Source organism: Brugia malayi, assembly GCF_000002995.4.
Source record: "Brugia malayi strain FR3 genome assembly, contig: Bm_v4_Chr1_scaffold_001, whole genome shotgun sequence".
In the NCBI taxonomy this organism is placed as follows: Eukaryota; Metazoa; Nematoda; class Chromadorea; order Rhabditida; family Onchocercidae; genus Brugia; species Brugia malayi.
The window spans coordinates 11902913-11927892 of NW_025062475.1; the positions used below are offsets into that span (position 1 = coordinate 11902913).

At 30.2% G+C, this 24980-nt stretch overlaps 2 protein-coding genes across 4 annotated transcripts; one reads left to right on the top strand and one right to left on the bottom strand.

Moving 5' to 3' along the window:
• Positions 1 to 224: 224 nt before the first annotated feature.
• On the top strand, positions 225 to 3432 carry Bma-egl-5 (homeobox domain containing protein; the record flags this gene model as incomplete). Of its 2 annotated transcripts, XM_001893170.2 has the most annotated exons (3): positions 225 to 594; positions 1606 to 1994; positions 3200 to 3286. In XM_001893170.2, 3 exons carry the CDS (start codon positions 225 to 227, stop codon positions 3284 to 3286), a joined length of 846 nt encoding a protein of 281 aa, XP_001893205.2. The 2 variants fall into 2 exon arrangements, with proteins under 2 accessions (XP_001893205.2, XP_042933498.1); XM_043077564.1 differs by lacking the exon at positions 1606 to 1994 and having other exon boundaries at positions 3200 to 3432.
• Positions 3433 to 5755: 2323 nt separating this feature from the next.
• Bm8220 (uncharacterized protein) lies at positions 5756 to 23795 on the bottom strand (the record flags this gene model as incomplete). 2 transcript variants are annotated; one of them, XM_043077566.1, is made up of 26 exons in its annotated part: positions 5756 to 5890; positions 6726 to 6849; positions 8916 to 8977; positions 13785 to 13995; positions 14183 to 14614; positions 14774 to 14895; positions 15120 to 15248; positions 15595 to 15706; positions 16014 to 16156; positions 16246 to 16327; positions 16496 to 16594; positions 16686 to 16784; positions 17065 to 17182; positions 17514 to 17698; positions 18033 to 18320; positions 18452 to 18621; positions 18819 to 19646; positions 19753 to 19845; positions 20055 to 20143; positions 20645 to 20734; positions 20862 to 20951; positions 21488 to 21794; positions 22318 to 22419; positions 22682 to 22764; positions 23200 to 23278; positions 23412 to 23795. In XM_043077566.1, the coding sequence occupies 26 exons, from the start codon at positions 23793 to 23795 to the stop codon at positions 5756 to 5758; spliced, it is 4656 nt and encodes a 1551-aa protein (XP_042933500.1). The 2 variants fall into 2 exon arrangements, with proteins under 2 accessions (XP_042933500.1, XP_042933499.1); XM_043077565.1 differs by lacking the exon at positions 22318 to 22419.
• Positions 23796 to 24980: the final 1185 nt, after the last annotated feature.

Below are 24980 nucleotides of genomic sequence, written 5' to 3' on the forward strand. Positions count from 1 at the left end.
GATCTAATCGATTCAATTCATCCGATCAATCGATCCATATTAATTCAGCTGATTTATATTCATTCAATTCAATTAATCCTATTCTATTATCTCTTACTGATCAACTATTTTCATTTTTTCATCTCTTTTGTTTCTTCGTTTTCTTTTGCTGAGAATTTATTGTACATGGTAAAGGCAGCCATAAAATAACGAACAGCAACATGAATGCACCAACACTTTCAGCGATGGGTTTCGAATTTCCGGCTTCCGGTTCACGAACTTTTCAGGATGCGGCAGCAACAGCTGCAGTAGCTGCTGTTATTCCAACAGATGATCATCTACAACGGCTTGCACAAATGACTCAAGGTGTTGGTCATACTAATTCATCTTCAACCACTACAAAATCTTCTGGTTCCTCCGATAGCAGTGACCCAAATTCAACTACCACTCAACCGGATCCAACCTTATATCAGAGCGCTGCTGCTGCATATGTACAGCAATATGGTAATTGGCCTAATTATTATCAACAATTTGGACAGCCGATGAATCCAGCTGCGGCTGCATTTTCTGCTTGGCCAGCACAATGTTATGCACCTCCACATTGGCCAAATTATGGTAAGTTTAAATTTGATGAAATGTTTATGATGGCTATATGGCATTTTAATTCAATTTTCTCGCTCAATCATTTTTGTGTATGTTTGTCCAACTATTCGTCTCTAAGGGCCAATTTATGGGTGTATACACACTGCTAATACTCATTCTCTCTTTTTATTTTATTTAATTGTCCATAAATTTTTATTTAATACTCTTTTCACTCTCTTTTTAATGAAGCATTTCATTAGGCTCCATTAGATCATTCGATTATTGGGTTTAATTCTATTAGATCACTCGATTATTAGACTCAACGATCCATTTACATTTAAATACAATCTTTTTATTTCATATAATTCAACTAATAGCTCAACAGCTAAATATTAAAAAGTATTCATAGTTCAATTCATGTACTGAACTTCTGAAACATTTCTTTATGGTTATTATAGGTGTCATTCTATAGAGAATCTCATCACATCATCTTTTATTTAATGTCCTTTTATCATTACATTATTATTGTAGTTTTGTTCATTTGTTGACTAATGATAATCCTCATTACAGTTAATTACGGCGATAAACATTACATTGTCGCTTGCTAACTGATCAATTCTTTAATTTAACTAATTTGATGGAACGTGTAATATTTTAAATAATCACCAATGAGGAATTACCTTTTATAAATTTGTGAAATTTTACAAAGTAGTAGCAATTTTTGAAATTGAAATGAATTCGAAATTTTGTTCTTAAAATTCGACATCCTCCATTTTTCCCCTTAAGATATTCATTTTAATTAACAAATTAACAATATTTAATCTTCTTATTATTTTATGCCTTTTTATGAATCAGTTTTCCTTTTGAAATTCTCTTTTTATTTTTTGATAATGATGATAAATTTCAAAAATTGTTGAAAATTTGAAAATAAAATTTATGTAAATTTTGAAATTGAAATAAAATCCCAAAATGATAAAAGTGAACGAGTTCGAAAAAGGCTTTACGAAAATTTTTGGGAGAATTTTGTTTGAACTAAAATTGCAGCACAATCGAAGAAGGGTCGTCAAACATATCAACGTTATCAGACATCGGTACTCGAAAGCAAATTCCAGCAAAGCAGTTATGTGAGTAAAAAGCAACGTGAAGAGCTTCGACTACAGACCAATTTGAGTGACCGACAAATCAAAATATGGTTTCAAAATCGTCGAATGAAAGCCAAGAAGGAGAAGAATCGATGCGAGGAGCAAAATGAACATTCTGCTTTACTTCCAGCAAATCCACCTAAGCAATTAGTTGTTGATAGTGCAGCTGCAGCTGCAGCTGCAGCTGTAGCAGCGGTTACAACTGATGAACGTGTGGATAAGAAGGTAGCAAGTGGTGCAAGTTGGTGCATGCCAACAATGCCAACAATGCCCCAACCATGGCCTAATCAGGTACCACCTCATCCAGCATCCTATGTACCCTATCCTATTTGTCCACCAAATATATGAAATCTAATTTTAATTTTTTTTTTTTCTTTATCTTTGTGTATGTGTGCATTTTTCATGTTATTATAAATGCATTCAATCAATCAATCAATGTTTCTCTTTATTTTATTACCGGTGATTTTTATTGATTATTGAAAAGAAGGAAAATGCGACAAACTGATGCTAATTTACTAAAATGAATGATAAAAAAAATATATTAAATGAGAAAGCAATCAGTTTGTTTCGTACAATTAGCAAATAATCTTATTTTTAAGTGATTATTGTATTAATTAAAAAAATATTGCTAGCAAAGAAAAAAATAATTAATTTAGCCGAAAGTTAAAATTTTACAAATTTGGTAACAAAATCTTATCTGTTAATTTTTCAATTTAATTTATGCAATTGAATCAATTTTACTCGCAAAAAAAAAAAAAAAAAAAACTAATTTTCTTTTTTAGTTTGACGCATTGTATGTTTGATTGTGATCATAAGTTTTTAATTTGATTACCGTATATGAAAATGTTGTATGAGCGCCTTTTTTCCTTTCTTTTTTTTTTTGGTTTGAATGGACAAATGAAGAAGTTATGAATGACAAAAAAATTTGTCTCTCATTTTCTTTTCCAATTACAATTCAGTGAAATTTTACAAGAAAATTTCATCAAAATTTAAACTTCAAGCTTTAATATTTAATTTAACTTATAATTTCTATTCTATAATAAAATTTGAATAAGTTTTAACGATCTCTCTCTCTCGCTTGATTTTTTCTTTTCTTTTTTTTTTTTTTTTTTTTTTGTTATCAATAATAATGTTAAAGCTTTGAATTTCCTAGTTTAAAACTTTTAAATTTTAATTCAACTTAAATTTATTTGAATAAATTCTGATTATTTTGCAAAATGCAAAGAGTGCTACTTCATATTATGCTTTATCTTCCAAAGCTTTTTAAAGCGTTACATTGATTAATTTGCATCTTTTTTGCCTTTTCTTACTTAATATTTTTATTTTTATTTTTTTTTTTTTTAATATATATTTTCTTTTCTTTGAAAAAAAGAAAATTAAAAAGTTCTATTTATTTAAAATTTAAAATTATATAAATTTACATATGTGTATATATCTATGTTCCTGTGCTCTTCACTTCCCGCGATGAACCAGAAACAAAACGGCATTCATTGCAGATAATTGTAAGAAGAGAGGAAGACAAACGTATAGTCGTCAGCAAACGCTGGAACTTGAGAAGGAATTTCACTACAACAAATATTTGACCCGACGACGGCGCATTGAATTAAACCGAACGTTGGGTCTCACTGAACGACAAATCAAAATTTGGTTTCAAAATCGACGGATGAAGAAGAAAAAAGAGGATAAGGCAAGGGATGAGCACAGGAATATTCATAATTTTGAAAATTAAATGAAAAAAAAAAAAATTTTTTTTTTAATATCATTTTTTTATCAATCAATAATATATATTTATTATAATGCTAATTATGGATATAAATATATGTTGATAGTAAACTTAAAAACTTTCTTATTAATTGCTTCCATATTGTAATTTGTTTTTAGCTAATTATTCTTGCTTAATAATTTTAATATATATATAAAAGAGAAAGGAGAAAAAAAAAAAAAAACTTAAAAAACTTTAAAGTATATATAAACAGGGCATAATCAAAGAAATCATTATTTCCCAGTTTTTTGCTTTTGGAGCGAATTCTTATTTTCATCAAAATTATAATTATTATTATTATTATGGTGTGAAATTTATTGGAGTGCAAAAATTGGTAAAATTTGTAACAGAATCCTTTAAATTTTGTTCAATTATTAGTTTTTTTTATCAAATATGATATTGCGAATTTTTAATTTCCATTACTTATGTATATGTATTAAAAATACTAGTCAATGAATTTCCTAAAAAAATGCATTTAATTTGTTGTCATTTTTAAACAAAATTGTGATTATTAATTCATTAAAAAAGAAAAAAAATCCCATTTAGAATTCAATCTTTTCAAATATCAAATATTGAGCTTAAAAAAAAAGGAAAGAACTCCGTGGATATGATTAAAAAAAAAAAAAAAAAAACGCAAAATATTGATTTTATTATCATATAAGTATAAAAAGAAAAAAGCAAAAAATGTTAAAAATTAATTAAATTAAATAAAAAGGACGCGAAATTTGCATTTATAAATGGTTAACATTAAAATCCAAGTACAGATTTCATTATAATTAATGTTTCAACTTTTCCGCTAAACTTTTTAGCACATTTTGAAGTGTAATATGATAGTGATAAAAATGATTTAACTATCGAGTTTTTTTTAACAAATATGAAAACTGAAATTTTAAAACTAAATTTTTTTTTTTTAAAAAAAACTCGTCATCACTTTATAATTTCATTTCTGAAAATTGAAAGTGTTATTGTTATAGCAAATTTTCCTTGCAGCATAAAAGTAGTAGTAGCAGCAGTATTAATAGCAATAAAATTGTCGCACCTGGTAATTTAAAAATTGCGAATCAATTTTTTTTTCCCTCAAAATTTCATTGATTCTATAATTATTCGTTCTGCACCTTTTTTCACTAATATCTTTGTCCAGTGGTTTGTGAGCCGAATGAAATTCACACCTACTTCATGTGACCTTTCCAATTTTGTTTTTTTTTTTTCCCTTTTCTTCTCCCACCTCAAAAAACCTTTTCATGCAACAAATTCTTGAAAATTTGTTACATTTGATCGAATACTAAATATACACATCTTTCAGAAAAAAGAAAATTCGAATGCTTTTTACTTATGTAAAATACAAAATTAAAATTACACTTGATAAATAAGTATCTAGCATAGATGGAACTTATGCAAATTTTTGCTTTTTTCTTGATAAATCTTTCGGTTATATTGTTTCTAACTGTTCAGTTAAATAAATTATAAATGCTAGTTTGATTTACCTATAATTTGATACTAAATGCACTATTTTCGACGATGCAATTTAAATGTAAAATCATTTCATACACTAGCGAATTTAAAAAATATTCCTAACATCACACTTCTAAACGATATAACTGCCCAAAAATGAATATATTTAACAAAATTGATGCTTTCATTTTTAAAACCAAAATTGAACAGTACATTTTGTAATGTTTATCCTCTCAGCCTTTACTACTAAAGTAACTCATTAAAATAACTGTTGAATTTTGACCATTGTATTCACTACACCATTTTTACTCCCTTACATATATGCATACAGTAATCAACATTCTCATTTGCAAGTCTGCTTTGAATTACTGATGAGTTCGTTCATCGTTTTTAGCTTTATTAACTTTTCAAGTATTACAAGAAAAGAAAATAAGATAAACGAATAGATTTTACGGGAAAGAGATAATTTTTTTGGGATTGAACAATTTCATGATTTCAAATTATTGATACAAATGTGTAGCATAAGATCTACTAAAATCAATAATAAAATTTGTTTATTTCATCATGAATAAAAATTACTGATCTGCATCTGTTTCATATATTATGCAGAACAATATGCAACAAAACTAATAACAAAGAAACATTATATCATCGATTAATGATAGCGCTTTAAAAGATGTTGAAAATTTAAACTACGATGAAATGATGAACGGTTAAGAAAATTCGCTAGTAATAACATTGATGGCTGTAGTGAAATCAAAATAAATGTTAAGAAATGTTATAACAAAATTTTAAAAGACAAAACGAAAAAAAAGAAAAAAAAAAAAAAAAACAATGTTTAAGTATTCTTTCTAATTATTTCTGGATTGAGATGTATATTCGAGCTTACCGCTCCACCAGTTAAACATTTCTTTAGCTGTTCTAACAATGCCAATGCACTCTCATTCGATCCACCTATACGTTGTTGAAGTTCCTGAAAAATATAGACATAATTGAAAGTATAACATACCAGGAAAATAATAAAGACAAAAAACAAAAAAATAAATAAAGAAAAAATAAAATAAAATAATAATCTCATTTTCCATCTTAAATTTAAAATTACAATTCATTTTCCTATCAAAGAATATACTAATATGTTTATAATCAGTATTATAATTAACAACTCGATCTCATTTACCTTTGTGTCATTCAAGTCTTTCTGTATAAATCTCTTTTTACCACTCTAATAGAAATAGTTCTGCCTGAACCTCTCTTAATTTTTTTTTTTTTTTTTTTTTTAAATGGAAACGAATCTTAAATCAAGCAGTATTATTAATAGAAACATTCATGATTTGTGCTTTTGATTTATCCCATTTATAATTAGCATCATAAAATTTAACGAGAATAAAGCGGCTTATAAATATGGATACACAGTAATCTAAGGGACATAGATACACATAAAAACATCGAGAAAAGCTATATGAGCCTTTTAATTTGATTCAGGGAAGTTCATAAAAATTGCCTTAACTTGATTATCTAAAAATACAGCTTTATAGCTATATATGAACTTGCTTTCATATCTTGCATTCTAATAAGTGATTAAATTAAAAAAAAAAAAAAACGACTGAATATGGCTTATAAACTTTCATATAAAATATAAATAAGCTTTAGTTTTAAGTTTAACTATGAACAAATTCTCTCGCCATTTTTTCTGCCTATCAAAAACTTCATGACAAATTTAAAAACGGCATATGAAAACCAGCTGCATTTTTTTTGTCAAAAAATGTGAAATCAATTAAGCCTCTTCCCAAGTCAAATGCAATACTTACCAAAATCAAAGTGTTCGGTGCACTAGATTCTAGCCGTTGTTTATTATCATTGCTCAATGCATTCTGATACTCCTTGATATCGGCATCATCATTAATACATTGTTTAAATTCACATAGCTTACTCCTTAAATAAATAATAAGTAAGTGCGCTGATTACTGAAATCATAAAATCATAGTAATTTGAAATTTTCTAAAACAAAGTTTGAAAAAGAGCAAATAATGCATATCTTATTAGCATATATTTGTTTGCATTTTTTTTTTTTGATTACATATGTAATAAATAACATTTCCAAATCCACTACAAATCACAAATTTGATGATTACGGAATTGATTAAGAAACGTGTTCAAAGAGTGAATAGGTTATTTCCTTGTATGATTCCATAATGGTTAACAACCCCTGTACTATCTATTAAAAAAATATAATTAAAAGCATAAAAAGTCACAAAGCCACAAAAATTTTTTGAAAATTTTGTAGAAAATATATCAATATTTGTGGTTACATCATGATTTTAAAATTACTTCAAAAAAAAAAAAAAAAATTAATGATATACAGAAAACTGGTAATAGATGTACTATAACGAAATTATCATCAAACTCGTCACTGCTCCATGTTATTTCAAAATTATGGGAAAGTTAAAAATGTTATGTATTACACTGATGCTCCCTGTATTTTATCTTGATAAGACCGCTAATACAGCAAACTAGAAATTGTAGTATAAGAACGGGAAATTTCTATACAGTGACCACATGAATCTTAATTTGAATTGATTTTGTTCAATTTCAGGAATACATGCATACATAATTATGCATAGTTCCAGTTTTTGAGTGGAAATTCCCTCGCTCAACGAAACTTCTCTATGGCTAATTTTGCCCAACTGAAAAAACAGGTATGGTATTCATAGAAATTCCAAAATGTTCAGCGAAACGGAAAAAAATGAGAATAGTTGAGCAAAAAAAAGTGCTCAACTATCGTAACATAGCATGAGAATTTGTATTGTTATTTCGCTCATCCAAGGCCTTTTCGAAAACTTAAAGAAACACAAAAAAAAAAAGAGTAAAAATGAATAATGAAAGGAATGAAAAATAGAGCGCGACTATTTCTAACAATTTTGAAAATCCTAAAAATTAGAAAGTTGAAGAAACCAATAACTGAAAGGCATTTTCTTTAGCTTTTCTTTTTCATTTAATAATATCACTCTTCAAAGAGAAAATTATCTGATATCATTCAACCGAAACTGCTGTGCAATCAACAGTAACAATCGTTAAATATGGGCAAAAAGATTAAAATGCATTTCGTTCCTATATTCTTGGGCATTTTCAACGCTTAGATTTTCCCCGATTTTATTCTAAGCTGAAGAATACTCTAAAAATAAACATTCAGAAATAAATATTATTTATGTTCAGCAGTTCTATCACATGACTCTAGAAGTTTCTGACTTCATATCAAAAAAAAAATTAAGATGAAAAAGAGACAGCATAAACTACAAAAACAGAGAGAGAGAGAGAGAGAGAGAGAACAAAAAAGGGTATGGAATATGCAACACTTTGGATGAAGGAAAGAAAGGGATATTTTACCCGTAATTAGCCTCAACGAGTCATAAATCGTCTCCACTAAACGACCATAGAAATGGGATTTTCTGTCGTTTTCATCATTGCAAAACCACGGATACACATAGCACATATGTAGACCGGACATACACTTTTATGTAGCACAGACACAAATGTATCCATATAAATTTCCTAATATACTTAATTTGGGGGTAGAAACATATGCAGTAACGTTTTGGTTATCATTTGACGGGCAAATTTCAATCTTCATATTAATTCCGAAATCCGATACTTTTCTTTAATTGCGTGAAACTGTCACATTTCAAAGTTAGCCAATAAAAGAGTAAACCGTTAATGTTAAAAAAAGTGCCCTTCAAAACGTGAACTATTAAGAACCGTTTTAGCAACGCCACACTGTCTACTGTACAAAGATTTAAGTCCCTCTGAATTATCGCATTTTCAAAAGCGGAGATTCTTTTAAATGAAGAAGCAATATATGTAAAGAAGTTACCGTATATGTTATATTTTCACATTTTTAAAACTAAAAAAAGTCAACCATTTCAAGATTGAAATTTTTTGTATCCAAAGAATTCTCTTGTAATTACTTATTTTCATTAAAGAAAAAAAAGAATTATTCTTACTGGTTGGAGTGCATAATGACAGCTTCTCTTCCAGCATATCGTTTTCGTTTCAGCAATTTCCTCTGCAATATGAATAATTCTTCAATTAATAAAGTAAATCAGCAGAAAAAAAAAAGAAAAACGAAAACTTATGTGTATGCATAACTTGGGTTTACGGTACTATTATAAATAGAAGAATAAACAACTTCCAGATGTTAAATATTTGTCTCATGCTTCACTGGCACTAAACCACGGAAAAAAGTCTCATAAAATGCGCTGATTATCTAGTCTGAGAAATCGAGTCTGGCACACCTTTTCCACATCAGAATTATTTACTTATGATTTAAAAAGTATCACAAAAAAAAATATTACCATCTGTAAAAATTCTTTTTTTTGCATAGATAAGCAAAATAATAGTTCTATATAATAGTTCGATAAAAATCTTCCCCTCCATCCCATCCTCTCTTTCAACCTTTTCAATAGTAATGTAGAAAAAAACTCATTGATAAAGCATACTTTACATATTATTAACACTGTATTCCGCAAATTATTATAACTAATAGGGGAGCTGCGAACAATAAAATAGAAAAGGAAGAATAGATGATATTATATGATAACTTAAAAAGAAACATCAGTTACTTCGCCAAACTTTTGCTAATCACTTTTAGTACACAATCACTGTACACTTCTCTACAGAAGAAAAATAATATCCATAATTGAACAAAATATCGATAATTGAATATCTGATATATAAACAGTTTTTTAATTTATTCAGTCCTTGTTATCAAAAGTGTCGAGTGTGGTAGCTTAAATTACTAATATATATTTGGTAAAAAAACTAAAACGATTTGAAATGACGATTTAGCTACCATGATTCCTTATTCTTTTGACTTAGAAATACATTATGTCACTTTGATATGTTCCTTATGTAGCTTAGACAATTTTCTGTAACATGAAATCATTACAGTAACCAGAAATAAAAGGAATAGATCAATCAGATCATTTGATCATACTCAGGAAATTCCAAAAGCAGACAAGAAAACAATATATTAAATCTTAATCTTCAAAAAAAAAAAAAAGAAACTATTTTTCAAAAGCATCACCCAAACAAGTTATTCTCTGCTGGAATCCTATGACAAAAATTTGTTAATGTTTCAACAGTTCACATTTCCTTCTTGAGAAATTACTGACAAATGATACTGTAACACCATTCCACATATATCTTTCGAAGTGACAAAAATTCCCAGGAAACAAATTATTGCTAAAATATCTGTGAATGGAACTACGGTATTTGAAGGCAGCAGAAATACCATGGTAAAACTGGAAATTTTTACAAGAGTAGAGTAACAAATTCTAAGGATGAAATATATGAGCTAGAAAAAAGAAAATCATAGTGAGTGCCAGTTTAGTTACGTATACCAAGAAAATATTTTGTCACATGATGGAAAAGAAGAACAAGAACTGTAAAAAAAAAATCAAAGGAGAGAATAAGATGGAATATAAAATATACCCGAATCAGTATCCCAAAAAATAATTGAAAAAAAGTTTAGAAGTATTGGTAGTAAAAGGAGGTGAAATTCTTTAAAATGTAGGAGAACAAAAAGAATGTTTTAATTTTTCTCTTTTTTTTTTACCTATTTTTTTTTTTTTTATAAAATATGACAATGATAGCAGATGATTCGATGATGAGTAAAGAGAGGGATACGGTAGCGAGAAAAAGATTAGAAACGTGAACAAACCATCATCACAAGTTTTCCAACTCCGCTTTTTTGTCTGAAAGAATTTCTAACTATTCTCAATTTGAAAACATTCTTTTCAAGGTAAGAATAAATTTTAGAAATCAATAGCAAAGCAAACTGAAGAATGTTTAATGCAAACTACATAAGCAATAAATGGTAAAGAAATGGAATAACAAAATGCTAAAATGAAGTGTTGAAAAGAATGGTACTTCAATAATGTACCATTGTTAAATTCATTCAAGAAAAAACCACAGAAAAAAGTTGAAATAGTACTATTTTGATAGCCAATTTATGTGATTAAGACTGAGAAAATGTCTTAAAAGACAACAATTTAGTGAAATAAAAGTAGAGGGTTAAATATTTTTAACCATTTTTAACCAAAGTTCCCCCTATTCTTTACTAGTTAAATATTTTTTTTTTTTTTTTTTTCACAATGAATATATTACTTTTCCTAAAACATTCTAAATGAAAAACTCTAGCCCATTTCATATTCGGTAGGCTTCCAAAGTAGTATTATCCTCACAACTATATACTGAACCTACTTTTACAATTGAGTTTCCAGTCTTTCTCCTTACAAAAAGAAAATCTTTCGTAAAAGTCAAGATTAAACTTCTCCGAATTAAACGGATTATTTTTTACAAGTAAATAATACTGATAAAGCATGAATCATCAGAAAGACAAAATCTGCTGTGCAAGAAGTGACTGAAGAAAATGGATAGGTACAAATGAGGAACTACTGGAATGCATAAAAGCAAAAATAGATTAATAGATAAGTCGTGATATGATTCATTATGGTAATAAATGAAACGAATGTATTTGCAAGAAAGTTATATTACAGATTTACTAGAGCTGCTTAATGAAGTGTATGGCAAAATAGGTACCCTTTTCAGATGTTAGGTGGCATTCCGTATCACATGATTGATGGTAAATATCTGAAACATTAAAGTTGAGTAATTAGAAGTGAACTCTTAATGCAAAAGAGGTAGTGCAAGGGATAAGAGATAACTCAGAACAATCGCATTATCTTGCAGGATTGCAGTGGTCCTATACACTTGTCCCTGTTACAATGAACAACAAATAAAAGTAATTATACATATTTGAAAGATGAAATGAACAGATAATTCCTAAAACAGCCAATGATTCATCTTTCTTAGGAGATATAATCTTATACAACAAATTCAGAATTTGAAAACTCAATCCTCAAAGATTTTGTAATTTTATGGAAAGATCCCTTAAGTTTATTCTTAAAACTCTTCCCGAACAAATTCTTCACTTCAAACTGTAAATGTTATGAAAGCTTTAATCGTCAAATTTACACGTGTTTCTTGAATTTTTTCAAAGACTTGTAAAATTTTTAAATGAAGAGAATTTCAAAAAATGTCTAATATAGTAGGTGAAATTGTTTGAAAAGATTAACAGCACAAAATGTATGAAATAGTTTATATTTGAAATTGAATATACCGACCATGCAGAATAAGAAGAATGAAAATGACACTATGATGAAGATGGGTGGAAAGCTTGAAGGCACATGATCGGCGAAAGCAAAGTCGTAATACCCATTCCGGATAATGTTATGTGATGACCCTCTACGATAGCAGTAGCTATTTGGAAGATGATGAGACGAGAAATGTGGCAATTTTAACGATAAATTGCTCCAATTCAATGGGTTATCTAATACATGATTATCTCAAACAATACACATATACTATGCTTTCATTGATTTACGAATAACTGAAAAAAAACATAGAATGATCTTCAATGATCTTTTTTAATGCTAATATAGGAAGCAAAATTGTTGAAATTGAATCATGAAACATTATGAGAATGCATGGAAAATTTCACGCAATTTCAGATAGAAAATAAACAATAATGTCGCTTTATACTAAGTTTAAATTATCAAATATGGGATTACTACTTGCTTACATGAATCAAATGATCAAATCACGATTTTTTTTATATCTTAAGATCGAATGTAAAATTTTGGTGAGTAAAAGTGCAAACCTTTTACAAAGCTCATATATGACTATTTAGCATTCAATGGCGCTGTACTTAATAATCAAATCTTCTTTCTTCTAATATCGAATGAAGTTAATTCCAGTCCCACATAATTCCTTAGTTATCTGCTATATGAATTATCAATCACCAATATATTCACAAATCCACTTTTACTCATTTTAATAACAACTTTTCCGTACCCCATTTTAAGAGAAATATATATATATATTTCAAACAAAAATGTTAAACAGAACATGTTAACAATTTCTTAAATTGTATTCTATCCGTCCAGCTTAACTGCAAAGACTCCATAAAGAAAAGAACATTACGACTATATATTCAAATGTTTCTCACTTACACAAAACATTCAGTTTCATGTTTAGTTTAATTTCACTTCGAAACAATGACTTAGCCTAACCAGCTGGATGACTTAAAACAATCAAATTAAAGCTTCATGATCTGCGTGGCAGCGCGTTTCCTTTGATTGTAGCAAATAAAAAACTCATAAAATGGGAATATCATCAAACAATGGCACCGCGGCACAGCAGCAATAAATTAACACTATAATTGAGCAAAAAAAGAAAAAAAAAAATGGTCTTTTTCATTTCTCTTTTTTAGATAAGTTCATTTATTGACTGAGATGGACCAAGTGATGAAAAAACATCAAAATATTCAACGGATATCACATGAACGACTTTTGCTCAAATAATTCATACTGTTTCATTTTAATGGTGTGATATTAATTTCAAAAAAAAAAATCAAAAAATTTTTGGACTGCACGAAAATCACAAATGAGGTGGAATTAAACAAAATATTATACTACTTGGAAGGTTCCTTGAATATCAGTTTTAATCTTACTGCCAGTGAAAATACAAATAATCCTAAAAATCATTCAAAAATATACAAAATCATAACCTAAATTATCCTTCAGTTAAAAAGTCATAACGTTTAATAGTTAAAAGAAGATAATGATAAATTCATTTTTAATACTCAGATGTATGTCATTCGATACACTGGATAATTTATCCTTACTGGTTAACGACATTAATTGCAAATAACGCTCGTAAAATATGTATTTTGCTAGCATCTTAAGGGAATGGCATTCATTGAATCTATAGAACTGTAATAATTTAACAAAAAAAAAAAAAAAATCAACCTTATGTGAAGATGAATAGTCCTCCGAATCATCTGTTTCGCTACTGTCTGAAGTATCGGCAAGCAAAATTTCATCAACACTAGTGTCAACCGATCGCTCACGAGCTCGCCGCATTGCGATAGTAGCACGTAGGCGCTCTCTTTTTAGACGACGCCGTTCAGCCCTTAGATCGTTCATCAACCTTCTTGTTTTGCTTCGCAATGCTTCATATCTGGAAGACACTTGCAGTTAACAGTCTCACTAATATGGGAATAATACACGAAAATCTGAATTTATCAAATTGCAACATCAGAAAGAGGCAATCAGAAAAGAATTACCAGAAATTAATGTTACAAATTGAATTTTAATTAAAATTCAATGAGAGTTTATTAAAGATAAATTAATAAATGTGGTGATACCTTAATCTGCTCAATTCATCTTCTTCATCCTCTTCCCACTTTCGTTTAAGCATTTCTTTTTTTCTCCTCACATCCCTATCCTTTAAATCTATCTTAGCACTTGTACAGGCTTCTTGGACTCGAATTTCAGGTGTCGCAATTTGTTCAGTTCGTTCCATAACATCAACTGCCACTTGCACTCCTTTTGGTAACGGAACATCGGCTAAACTGTGCCCAGTAAATGTAGAATCATTACCACTTGGTTGATTAAATTCTTTTATTACTTCTGTTTCAGTGGCCGAATTTGAAACGGTCACTTTCGACTTGACATATCCGCGCAGTTCCTTCAACTTATTCATTGCCTCCGCGATATTACCCGATTTCAGTTTTTCTGCTTCTCGAGCAGTAATTTCATTGAAGTCGCTGTTCAAATCTTTAAGTTTACTTGAAATCCTACAAATATTTGGAAATGATTTGATAACATCTACATTAAAAGGCAATTCGAAACAACATTAAGTGACTTCCAAGGAATGTCGAAAAAAAAAAAAAAAGTGCAAAGAATTTTTATTAAAGATATTAGTTTGCTGGTTTCAAATTAAGGAAAAGGTTTACCCATCATCTTCGAGATCTACTGTAATTTTTGTTTCTTTTTTAGGATTCACCGGCTCATAATTTTGTTTCGCTTTCTTTTCCAAGTTAGAAATATTGGCATTATCACCAGGAACCTTCAATATCTGTAATATAACAACTCAAAGTTATCGAAAACAAAAACACTTTATGTATTATAATTGATAAAATTAAAACAACTCACATGCAGCTTATATTAACAAGTTTTTTTGGTATAATTTTTATAGTCAATAAAGTTTTTGTCTGTTTTTTTCAAATTCAATCTATTATAAGAAGTATTTTTGTTTGGATGGAAACAAATAAAACCGCAGAAAACCAGTTGTAAACATACCTCATCAACAAAATCGAATGACAAAACTGATGATCGAATAATGCCAGCACTGTTGAAATCCTCTCTAAGTTTGATAGCACTCTCTGTCGCTTTAGAGTTCACTGTGAAATTCACTGTAGGAGAAATACTCTGAAGAATATATTCATTCAAAAAAAAAAGTAAAAATAAAAAAAAAAATTGCTTTACAATTTCTTCTGTTGTGTAAAGGTAACTATGAAGAAGTTTCTATTTAAGCGAACAATAAAACAAAAATCTTTTTAATTGAACTTATATCGTTTGCCAAGATATAAAAGAGCCAATTAAATCAATTTAAATTAGGAATGCTGCTTTTGTATCATACTATTATTCTTTCCTTTCACTTTTCTACTTATTAGCTCTGAATTCTTAATTGTTAATGCATAAAAGAAACGCTAACTATAAAAATTAAAAATTTCCGCAAAACATTTAGCAAATTAAAATTTATCAAAACATCTACTTTTGTATTACAGTTTTCGGCTAGTTGTTCAGCAGGTTTTTTCCATTCTCCTGCATTACTGTTTTCCTCTTCTGATTCAGACGTTGCATAATTAACCACTTTTTCCCTTGTTCTGGAATGGATCAAATTTTGTCTATAAAATTGATCAAATAGTTCAGATATAAAATGATTAAAAGAATAAGTGTTTTAAATTATATATATATATATATTTAACTAATTTGATCTTATATTCCTATTATATTTTGAAATTGTCAACAGCAAAAATATGTACATAATTGAATATGCTGAAATCCAATAATAATAAATTGAATAAACAAAAACATATAACAATACTTATTTGAATAGTATAACGAATGATCAGAAAGCAAAAATGAAAAGAAAAAAAAAAAAGAGAAACAAGTCTATGAAATAAAAATTACCTTGGTGATGTATCCTTTCCCGTTATGATTTCACCATCTTCCAGCGTTTCGTTTGAGATCTTCTTCGTGACAACATTTCTTTCTGTGCTAGTATTGCGACGTTCTTTCTTCTTTTTTTTCTCTTTCTTCTTTTTTGCTCTCTCCTGCAAGAAATTGACAAATAAAGGCTTTAATTTATCATTTTCAACTTCAAATTTTCAGTGGTTAGAAAAAACTAATTAAATATTCTTACATTTTTACATTCATTCAGTTCTTTTTTCGTAATACAAGATACTTCTGCTCTTTCATCCTCAAAATGACTTAAGGATACATTCCTGAAATGAAAAAATCTGTCACCAATTATTAAAAATATAGATATATAAGCGAACAAACTGCGTTCTAAATGAAGGGAACATTAGCCACGGTAATAAGGTCAGTGGCGGATTTAGGAAAAGGAAAGGTAAAGTTGAAACAAAAATTAATATGAAAGTGATTATACTTACACATTCAAATCTGCTTCTTTCGACAGGACTGACGACGTCTTCCACTTGTCATCTAATTCACTTTCAACCATAAACGGGCTTGACTTTCTCTTCTCTCTCCTAAAAAATACCGTTTAAATATCATGAAAAATTTAATAAATTGGTGACAGCTTTGATGAGAAAAATAATAAAATCCACTAGTGTAACTCACTTCTTGTGGTGACTCTTTTTTCTTTTTCTATGCTTTTCTTTGGTTTTCTTGTGTTTCTTTGATTTTTTATCTGACATGTCCAGCTCTTTTACCGAACTCCTAAAAATCGCGATATTATTATGAGCAAATCTAAATTTTCTTTTTTCCTAAATAAATTACTGAAATTCAAACCAAGAAGGGAATATCCCTTCTTGAAGTTAGATTTTATCTTTTTCACTGACTTCGCCTCTTCATCATTCATGGATATGTCCGTTAATCTCTCCACATATCAGATCTCCCCCTGAAAGGCTTTGTAATCGTCATTTGACCTTATATGCAAATAAGTCATCTGGCGCATAAATTTGTACAACACTCAGTAATATAAATCTAAAAACTATACTTTTCACTGCCGGGGCTTGCTGAGTGATGGGATGATTTGTGCACATCAACAGTATCCTCAATAGATTCCAGATCTTCAGCTAGTTCTGGTGATTTTCCAGATTTATGCTCTATGATTTCTGGAACATCGAATTTGAACAAATTTATGAAATTACGAATCTGTGACAAATAAAATTTTTTGAAGAAATTTTTTTTTTTCTGAAACGTTATGCTTATCAAATCTATTGTTTATTTTTTTTTTAATGCTATGTTTATCAAATTTGTCAAAAAATCAGAATTTAAAAGTATGAAACATTACCCGGAGAATTATGGCGATCAGAGCTCGTTTATCAAATCTATTGTTTGTTTTTTTTTTTAATGTTATGTTTATCAAATCAAAAATAAATTTTTCTGAAACGTTATGTTTATCAAATCTATTGATTTTGAGAATTTAAAAGTATGAAACATTACCCGGAGAATTATGGCGACTAGAGCTCCGATTACGACTATCTGTAGTCTTACATTGTGAACCAGAACGTGCAACGGAGGAGTGCCGCGAAGCAATTGGTGATTCAGTCCGACTTTTTGACTGTTCGTAATAACTACGGCTTCTGCTTGATTTGTCACCTGCTGGCGTTAAATCCCGGCTTGTACTCCTGCAAAATTTTCAATGCCTTTTTTGAAGATGCCTTTTTTGAAGATTACTCCAATTTACAACAAATAGTTCAAGGAAAACTGAAGACATTTTGGACCACCATAATTTGCACTAAGGTAACGTTCCTTAACAGCAATGGCATATAGTAACTGAAACAATCCGCAAAATTTTCCCTTAAAAATCGAATTTGGTATTAACACCAAATGATGCTTAACGTTTTATAAAAATGTACTTGAAAATTTTCAAAACTTAAGTAATTTGAATATGTAGCCACCAAGATAGAGGAAACTTTAAAATTTATGAGAATGTATAAAACAACAAAATCAGTTGATGACCTTTCATGTCGTGAAGATCTGCCTCTAGAGGAGGAATGACGTCTTCGATATGGATATCTTTCTTCAGCTTCAGGGGTCCAATAACGTCGGTAACTACGACGATCATAGTGAGAACCTTCATGTCTGTAAAATCGATCTCGACTTCTAGACCGATATCTGCTACGATAGTAATGATCACGTGGTGTACGACTACGAGTTCGGCTTCTGTGTTTTATCCCTCGAGAACGACTTCTACGATGTGAATCATGACATGATGATCGACTTCGTGAGCGTCTATGCCTGCTTTCACTTAAAAATTTGCTCATCATTAAAATCCATACGATCTACCAGAATTTATTTACAAAGAAGTATACAAAAGATACATACAGAATGATTCTTTTGAAGAAACAACGTCAGTAATTTGTAAATTTAAAACCTACCTTCTTCGTTTTCTTCTTTTCCCTTTCGACCCATCACGATGGCGCATCTTTTTCTCGGAACGTTTTTCACGTGAAATCGAAATAGATTCATCGTTGTCATCACGTTTTCGCAATACCTGATTTTCGATTTTTGACTCATAGCCGACAGATAGCCTTGTTCTTGTTGCCACCTAAAACATGTAATTTCAATTCGTTTCACTGATATAAAATACTGATGAAATACTGCTGTAAAATAAGTGGACTGATCTTGAAAAGTCGTTATTCGATTCTAGCATAATCAAATAGTTTATAAATTGCTCATTTCAAAAGAATTCTAATCCTATGCTTCCACAGAAAATTTAAATGACATGGATTAGTATAAGGGAACCTTTTCTTCCTCAATATCTTCTTTATCTTGCGGCTCTTTTTCTGAGACAGCGTTCAGCTTAACCGGACTGTCTGTCAAAACAAACTTCGGCTGCTTTGCAGAAATGAATTCATTCCCCGATCCAGACATTCGCTCATCTAATTTCGTCGTAATCACTTTTCCGAAGGCTTCACTATTCGCTTGAAATTCATTTCTTAAATTCCCACACAAATCTGGGAATAATTTCGGATTTTCAAAGTTTTCCACACCACCACATGTTCTGACTTCTTTGCCTGGTATATTCATAATAACTGGAGCAGGTTCTGGTTGCAGGACGGCGTTTTGCATCTTCACTTCTAAATCATCACTAAAATTTCTGCCCAGTTTTTGCATAATCTGCGAATCCAGTGATTTCGGTGAACTAGTGAGTGCCATATTAAATGACTTAATAACTTCAGTATTATCAGGTTCTACAGCTATGGATAGGTCTGGTGTTGGAGCATGCGTCGGAGGAGGAGGAGGCCGTTCCTTTGGTGATTCTATTTTGCCAATATTTTCCGGCGAATCGCTTGGCTGTCGAGGTAATAGTGCATGCTCAGCGGATGTATTTATCGATTCATTAGAGGGCAACACTGCAACTGAGGAATGAGCTACATCACGAAACTTTTTGCGTGAGAATTTTAGTTGCATTTCAATCATTTTTTTGGTTTTTGCCTTCAAAGCAGGGTCAGGAGTTGCTTTTTTCTCCACATCACCAGATAAAGCAGATCCATCTGAAACTGGTGGTGGAGGCTGTGTTGATGGTGGAGGTGGGACACACGGCGGCAAATCAATGTCTTCAGGCCGAACCTGAAATTCGATCAGAAATACTGAAGTGAAATAGAAAACCAAGTCAGATTTTTTCTATTAATATCTCTTCAAGATTTAAATTGAAATTTTGACTGAAATTGTTCACCTTTTTTAGCAATTTCATATTCTTCGCTTTCTGCTCATACGTGTCGTTCGTAGCAGTCGGTTGCACTTCAGAATGACTTGAACTGCTTACTTTCTGAATTATGTATAGATTCAAAATTATAATTTCAATAATACAAAGAAAGTTTTACATTGGAAATTACATTCAAAGATTAGAACGAATGATAGCTAATAGAGAGATGGAAACGCTTTGTAGAACGACCCAATCATTGCAAATTTTTAGCAATTCTGCAGATCTAACTTGATTTTATATTATATTCAATTTAGAAATTAAAGACAACAAACTTGTTCTGCGGTGTTCTTATAATAACGATTGTAATAGTCGTTCCACTGCAAAGAGTACTGATATTCTTCTTCAGTGAGAGGAGTCATACCTGTAAAATATAAGAGTAGCAAAACTAAATAACAGATAACAAAAGCCTACCCATTAAGTCGTAATTTCGTTTTACCACTTTTCGCCTTTTTCAGGCACTGATACAGTACAGCCTCAGAGAGTTTCGGCTCAGGCGAGTAACATTCGAGGCGGATCATTGATTTGCTCGATTCCACTTCTAGCACACACACAGAAAACATCGATTTATGCCTACAAATCGAGCCAAATACCAATAATGCCAATTTACGCTAGTACTTTTCTAATCCTTTCAGTGCCTTCTGTTCCATTTTTCATAGAAAAGAATTTACAACGAAAAACAAATCATAGTAAAGGAAGAACAGAACATGACTGTAGTGATGCAATACGCGCCGCTATAGTAGCACTGGCCGCACTCCTCTGACTGTTGTTTTTGGTTGCCCAAACTAACCGTAGACTGAAAAGGCTAAACATAAGCTAAAATGTTTCATGATAAAAAGCACAGAAACACGGATAACAAAACTACCATCACTGGCTAAATGAATGAGAGGTGTTCCACTCGCATCGTACGGTACTACTGGCTTTCCCTGTTCATCCAACGGCATTACTGGAACACCTGCAATGAATCTTTTATATCATTAGGAATGATAAAATGCCACTGTCATTAATATAACAATTTATTTCAGAAGTGAGATATACAATTCAGCTTGTTGTTCAAGATTTAGAAGAAAATTAAGTAATACCATAGATATTCACAGGTGCTGTGGGCCTGCCATTCGGCCCAGAAGGAAATATGAATCGACCATTTGCATCACGTGGAAATATAGCCAAGCCTGCAAAAAAAATGCACTAAAATTAAGAATAAAATTTTAATTACAATACAGCTTCAATCAATTGCAGCACATTAAATTTATAGTATAAAAAAATGGATTAAAAAACTACACTTTAATTTTTGCAGTTCTTATCTCTTTATTATTATCACTGCTCCTGACAAAGATATTATCAATCTTCGGAAGTTTGAATGTATTAATTTTACAGCGCAGATGATCTATGCTCATACTTATCTAAACAGAACATAACATAACTGAATTTATGTAAAGAGAAATGCAGTTGGGATAAAAAAGCAGTTTATAAGTATGCTCTAAAAAGAAAGGCTTAAAATGATCAGTGACAATACTGATGGAAAAATAAGAATGTATATAAGAATTGTTGGAAAAAATCAGTGCAACATGCTGCAATTTAATCAATTCTGTAGCTAAGTGAGAAATATTGAGCAAAAAATTTCTTGACAAGTAAATAATTTTGAATTGAGATTTCTACATTAGTTTGAAAGAAACAGGCTTTAGATTTATTAAAGGAAATGAACTACCGTTTGTATCGATCGGTACAATGGGTCTGCCGAGAGCACCAGTTGGAAACACAGGTTGCCCGTTTTCATCTACAGGAAAAGTAGGCAAATGAGTTGTTGTATCGAACGGGAAAATTGGCATATTATTTGTATCCACTGGAAAAGCTTTTTCACCACGCGCATTTGTTGGCAAAATGAACCGTCCTTGACTATCACGTGGAAATATAGAACTGTGTGTTCCGCGATTATATTGATAACCATTGTATGGGATAAAATTGCCACTGCCATCCTGCATGTACCAGTAGCCATCTCTATCCACCGAATACATCTGAAAAAAAACCTTTTACCTCCAAAAATGTTACTAGAATGCTTCACTTTTTTACACATATTTCATACATTTCAAGACATCTGCAGGAGTTTTAAATTACAATTTAAAACTACCAGAAATTTTTCAGTCAGCTGATGGGCTATTACATAATATGAGCTCTGAAAGAGACAACAATAAAACAAAAAGTCCGTTTAAACTGTTCATTTCATAGGCAATCTAGATCGAACATCTCGTAGCACTATCTGATGCTGCTTAAGATTTCTAATGTAATTGATCTATTTCTGGACCGATCATGTAAGTAACTCCGTATATATGTTTATATAAATTCGTATTATGAAACGGTGTTCAGATAGATTCGGTGAAGGCCTTTCAATCTTCCGCTCTTTTTAACTTACGGAAAGCTTTGAAGGGAAGAAACATCAGTTTACAATATTATTTCAATAAACTATTATTGCTAAAATTTTTGAAATGGCAGTTCCAATGATATACAAGATTGGAAACTTATAAAAAATTAATAGCAAACCGAAAATGTAATATGACGATGGATATTTGGTCGTATGAATGCCCTAGAGTTAAAGAAACGCATGGCCAACCGACCGCTCACTACAGCAAGCAGAAAATGTAACTGAGCAAAAAAGCAACCAGTCAAACAAAATAAACGTATTTCCATAAATAATCATCAATATGGCTACCTACCTATTAAGAAGGAAAGTGTAGAAATTTCATTTCAAAATTATGTTAATAAAGATTACTGTTTAATCAAAATGTATATATTTTCTAACAACTTGAGGATTAATTTTTCGTTCAAACCATTTTGGGATATTCAAGTGAATCAAAAAATAAAACTGGTACAAGCACTAAAATTAGCCAAAAATACTGACACTTACCTCTCCTGCACAACCTATATAATATCGATATCCATCACTTTCGCCGTGATATATCCAACCTGGAGGGACATAGTGTTTCGGAACTGAAAGTAAAATGATTAAAGACAAAACAATCGCCATCTCAAAATACTTCCTTCACTCTTCAGACACATGAAATTGAATGCCAAGGTTGAACTTACTTTTCCAATTCTAAAGTTCATTTAAAATTCATTATATCTTACATCTGTTCTCCTTACATAATACTGGATGGTAATCTAATAGAGAACTAGTTCAGAACTTGAAATAGGACTTATTATCCAGTTAAAACAATCATTTCGGTAATACTAAGCAATTACTTGAATTGCTCACTCACCACTTTGAAAGTTAACCTCTTAAAATAAAACTAAATATAAATAAAGAACAATAAGTCCATGAAAAAAAAGCTGGGACTATTTAAGATTCAAAATACTTGAGTTTACTCTAATTTATTTTGCTCGTCCTGTTTTATCTAATTAAAGTTAGTTTAGTTAACTAAAAACCTTGTGAATGCGACTTTCCAGCATTATAAATATTTCGAGCTTCTGCTGTCTCTGAACTGTCATGAGTAGTTTCGACAACCTAAAATGAGTGCTTTAGATTTGAGAAAAAAGTAAATGATAAACAAAGAATTTATCCATAATACCTTCGCATTTTGAAATTGGATTTAGGCAAAATTTAATAACATACAGTATGCCAAATATAAACATGTCACCTTATTTTCCGATATTTCTGACGAGCTTTGCTTTCCAGTACTACCTTCATCATTATATTGATTTTCTTGAACACTCTGATTAATAGCATCGAAATGTTCAGTACCAAAACTTCCATTTTTACTTATCCCAGACTGCGAACATGTTTTGTCTACAACTGCTTCTTCACCATCCTTTGCTGCTACTGCAGCGTGCTCCGAGGAGTCAAATTTTTCATGCGCAATCTGAGGAGTTTCACTTGCACGGATACCACATCCGTCTTCAGTCCGAAGCTCATCTTTCTCATTCTTATGCGTAACGTTTTCTTTTGCATATATCCCTTCATTGTTATCGTCACCCCGTGTCTGCCGACTGCCTTCCATCACAGCATTTTCACTTTCATCCATCGAGTAGTTACAAGTTATGAATTCCGAAATATACTTGTTATCAGTAAGACCTGCACAAAAAGATGCGTAAACAAAAGATAAGCAAACATTCGAAAACAATAAAGACTACAATGATTAACAGCAGAAAAAATTTCATTATCTCATTAAAACCATACACTACAAGTCACATATCTATATTTGTGTTAAGAAACTAGCAATAAAAAATATGATTAAGTCTACCCATAAATTCTTTAGCTGAAGGTACAAAACCAACAATCAAATAAATTGAGAAAGTGCTATTTATACGTTCTCAAGTAAAATAATAAAATAAAGCTTCAAAACATCACTCTATTACTCCACGAATATGATATAATAATATAACCTATAAATGAATTAGCAGTAAATTATTATAGATGAAAATACATAAATAATAATGAATGGAAGATATAAAGTAATAAAGCAATCGAATTGTTATATTATTCTTCTCAATAAAACTCAAAAAAATTAGGTAAAAAAAGGAAAGAAGAAGGAAGAGAGAGGAGAGACACCGACAAGTACCAACACAACGAATCCCAATTATCGTCAATAACCATTGTTCCCGTAACGATTGATATTGAGCTGCATGAGTAGTTCTGGTTTCAAATTGATTTCCTATTTGCAGGATTTCATTAAAGGTTTGGGAGCAAGTAGCCAATTTTTTTTTCATAATGAATACCAAGAATATAAGTATTAGGTAAGGTAAATTTGAAAAAAAGAAAGGACGAAAGAAGAAGAAATCACTGTATTTTCAATTAAAGACATAACAAAACGAATGAATGGGCAATTAATATTTAAGTATTTAATGGGATATTTAATAGTAACATCGTTTTATTTGGACGAAAAGTAAGGATTTTTTTTTTGTATTGTTTTTTAATAATGGTTTAACTCTCTGCTATTTTATAACGATAGTTTTATTTTATTTAAATTACTTATTTAATCTTTATTTCAACCTTTTTTTACATCTGTATATACTGTTGATTTTTACCATCCCAGCACCTTTAATAATCTTTTTCTTTTTTTTGAAATTTCTTCGTTGTATTTTTTATCAGTTTTTAACTTTTTTTTTTTAAAAAAGCTTTAACTCTATATTATTTTAGAGAGATAAAGTATTTATTTGATTTTTATTCCAACTTTTTTACATTTACATATCCTGTCGATTTTTACCAG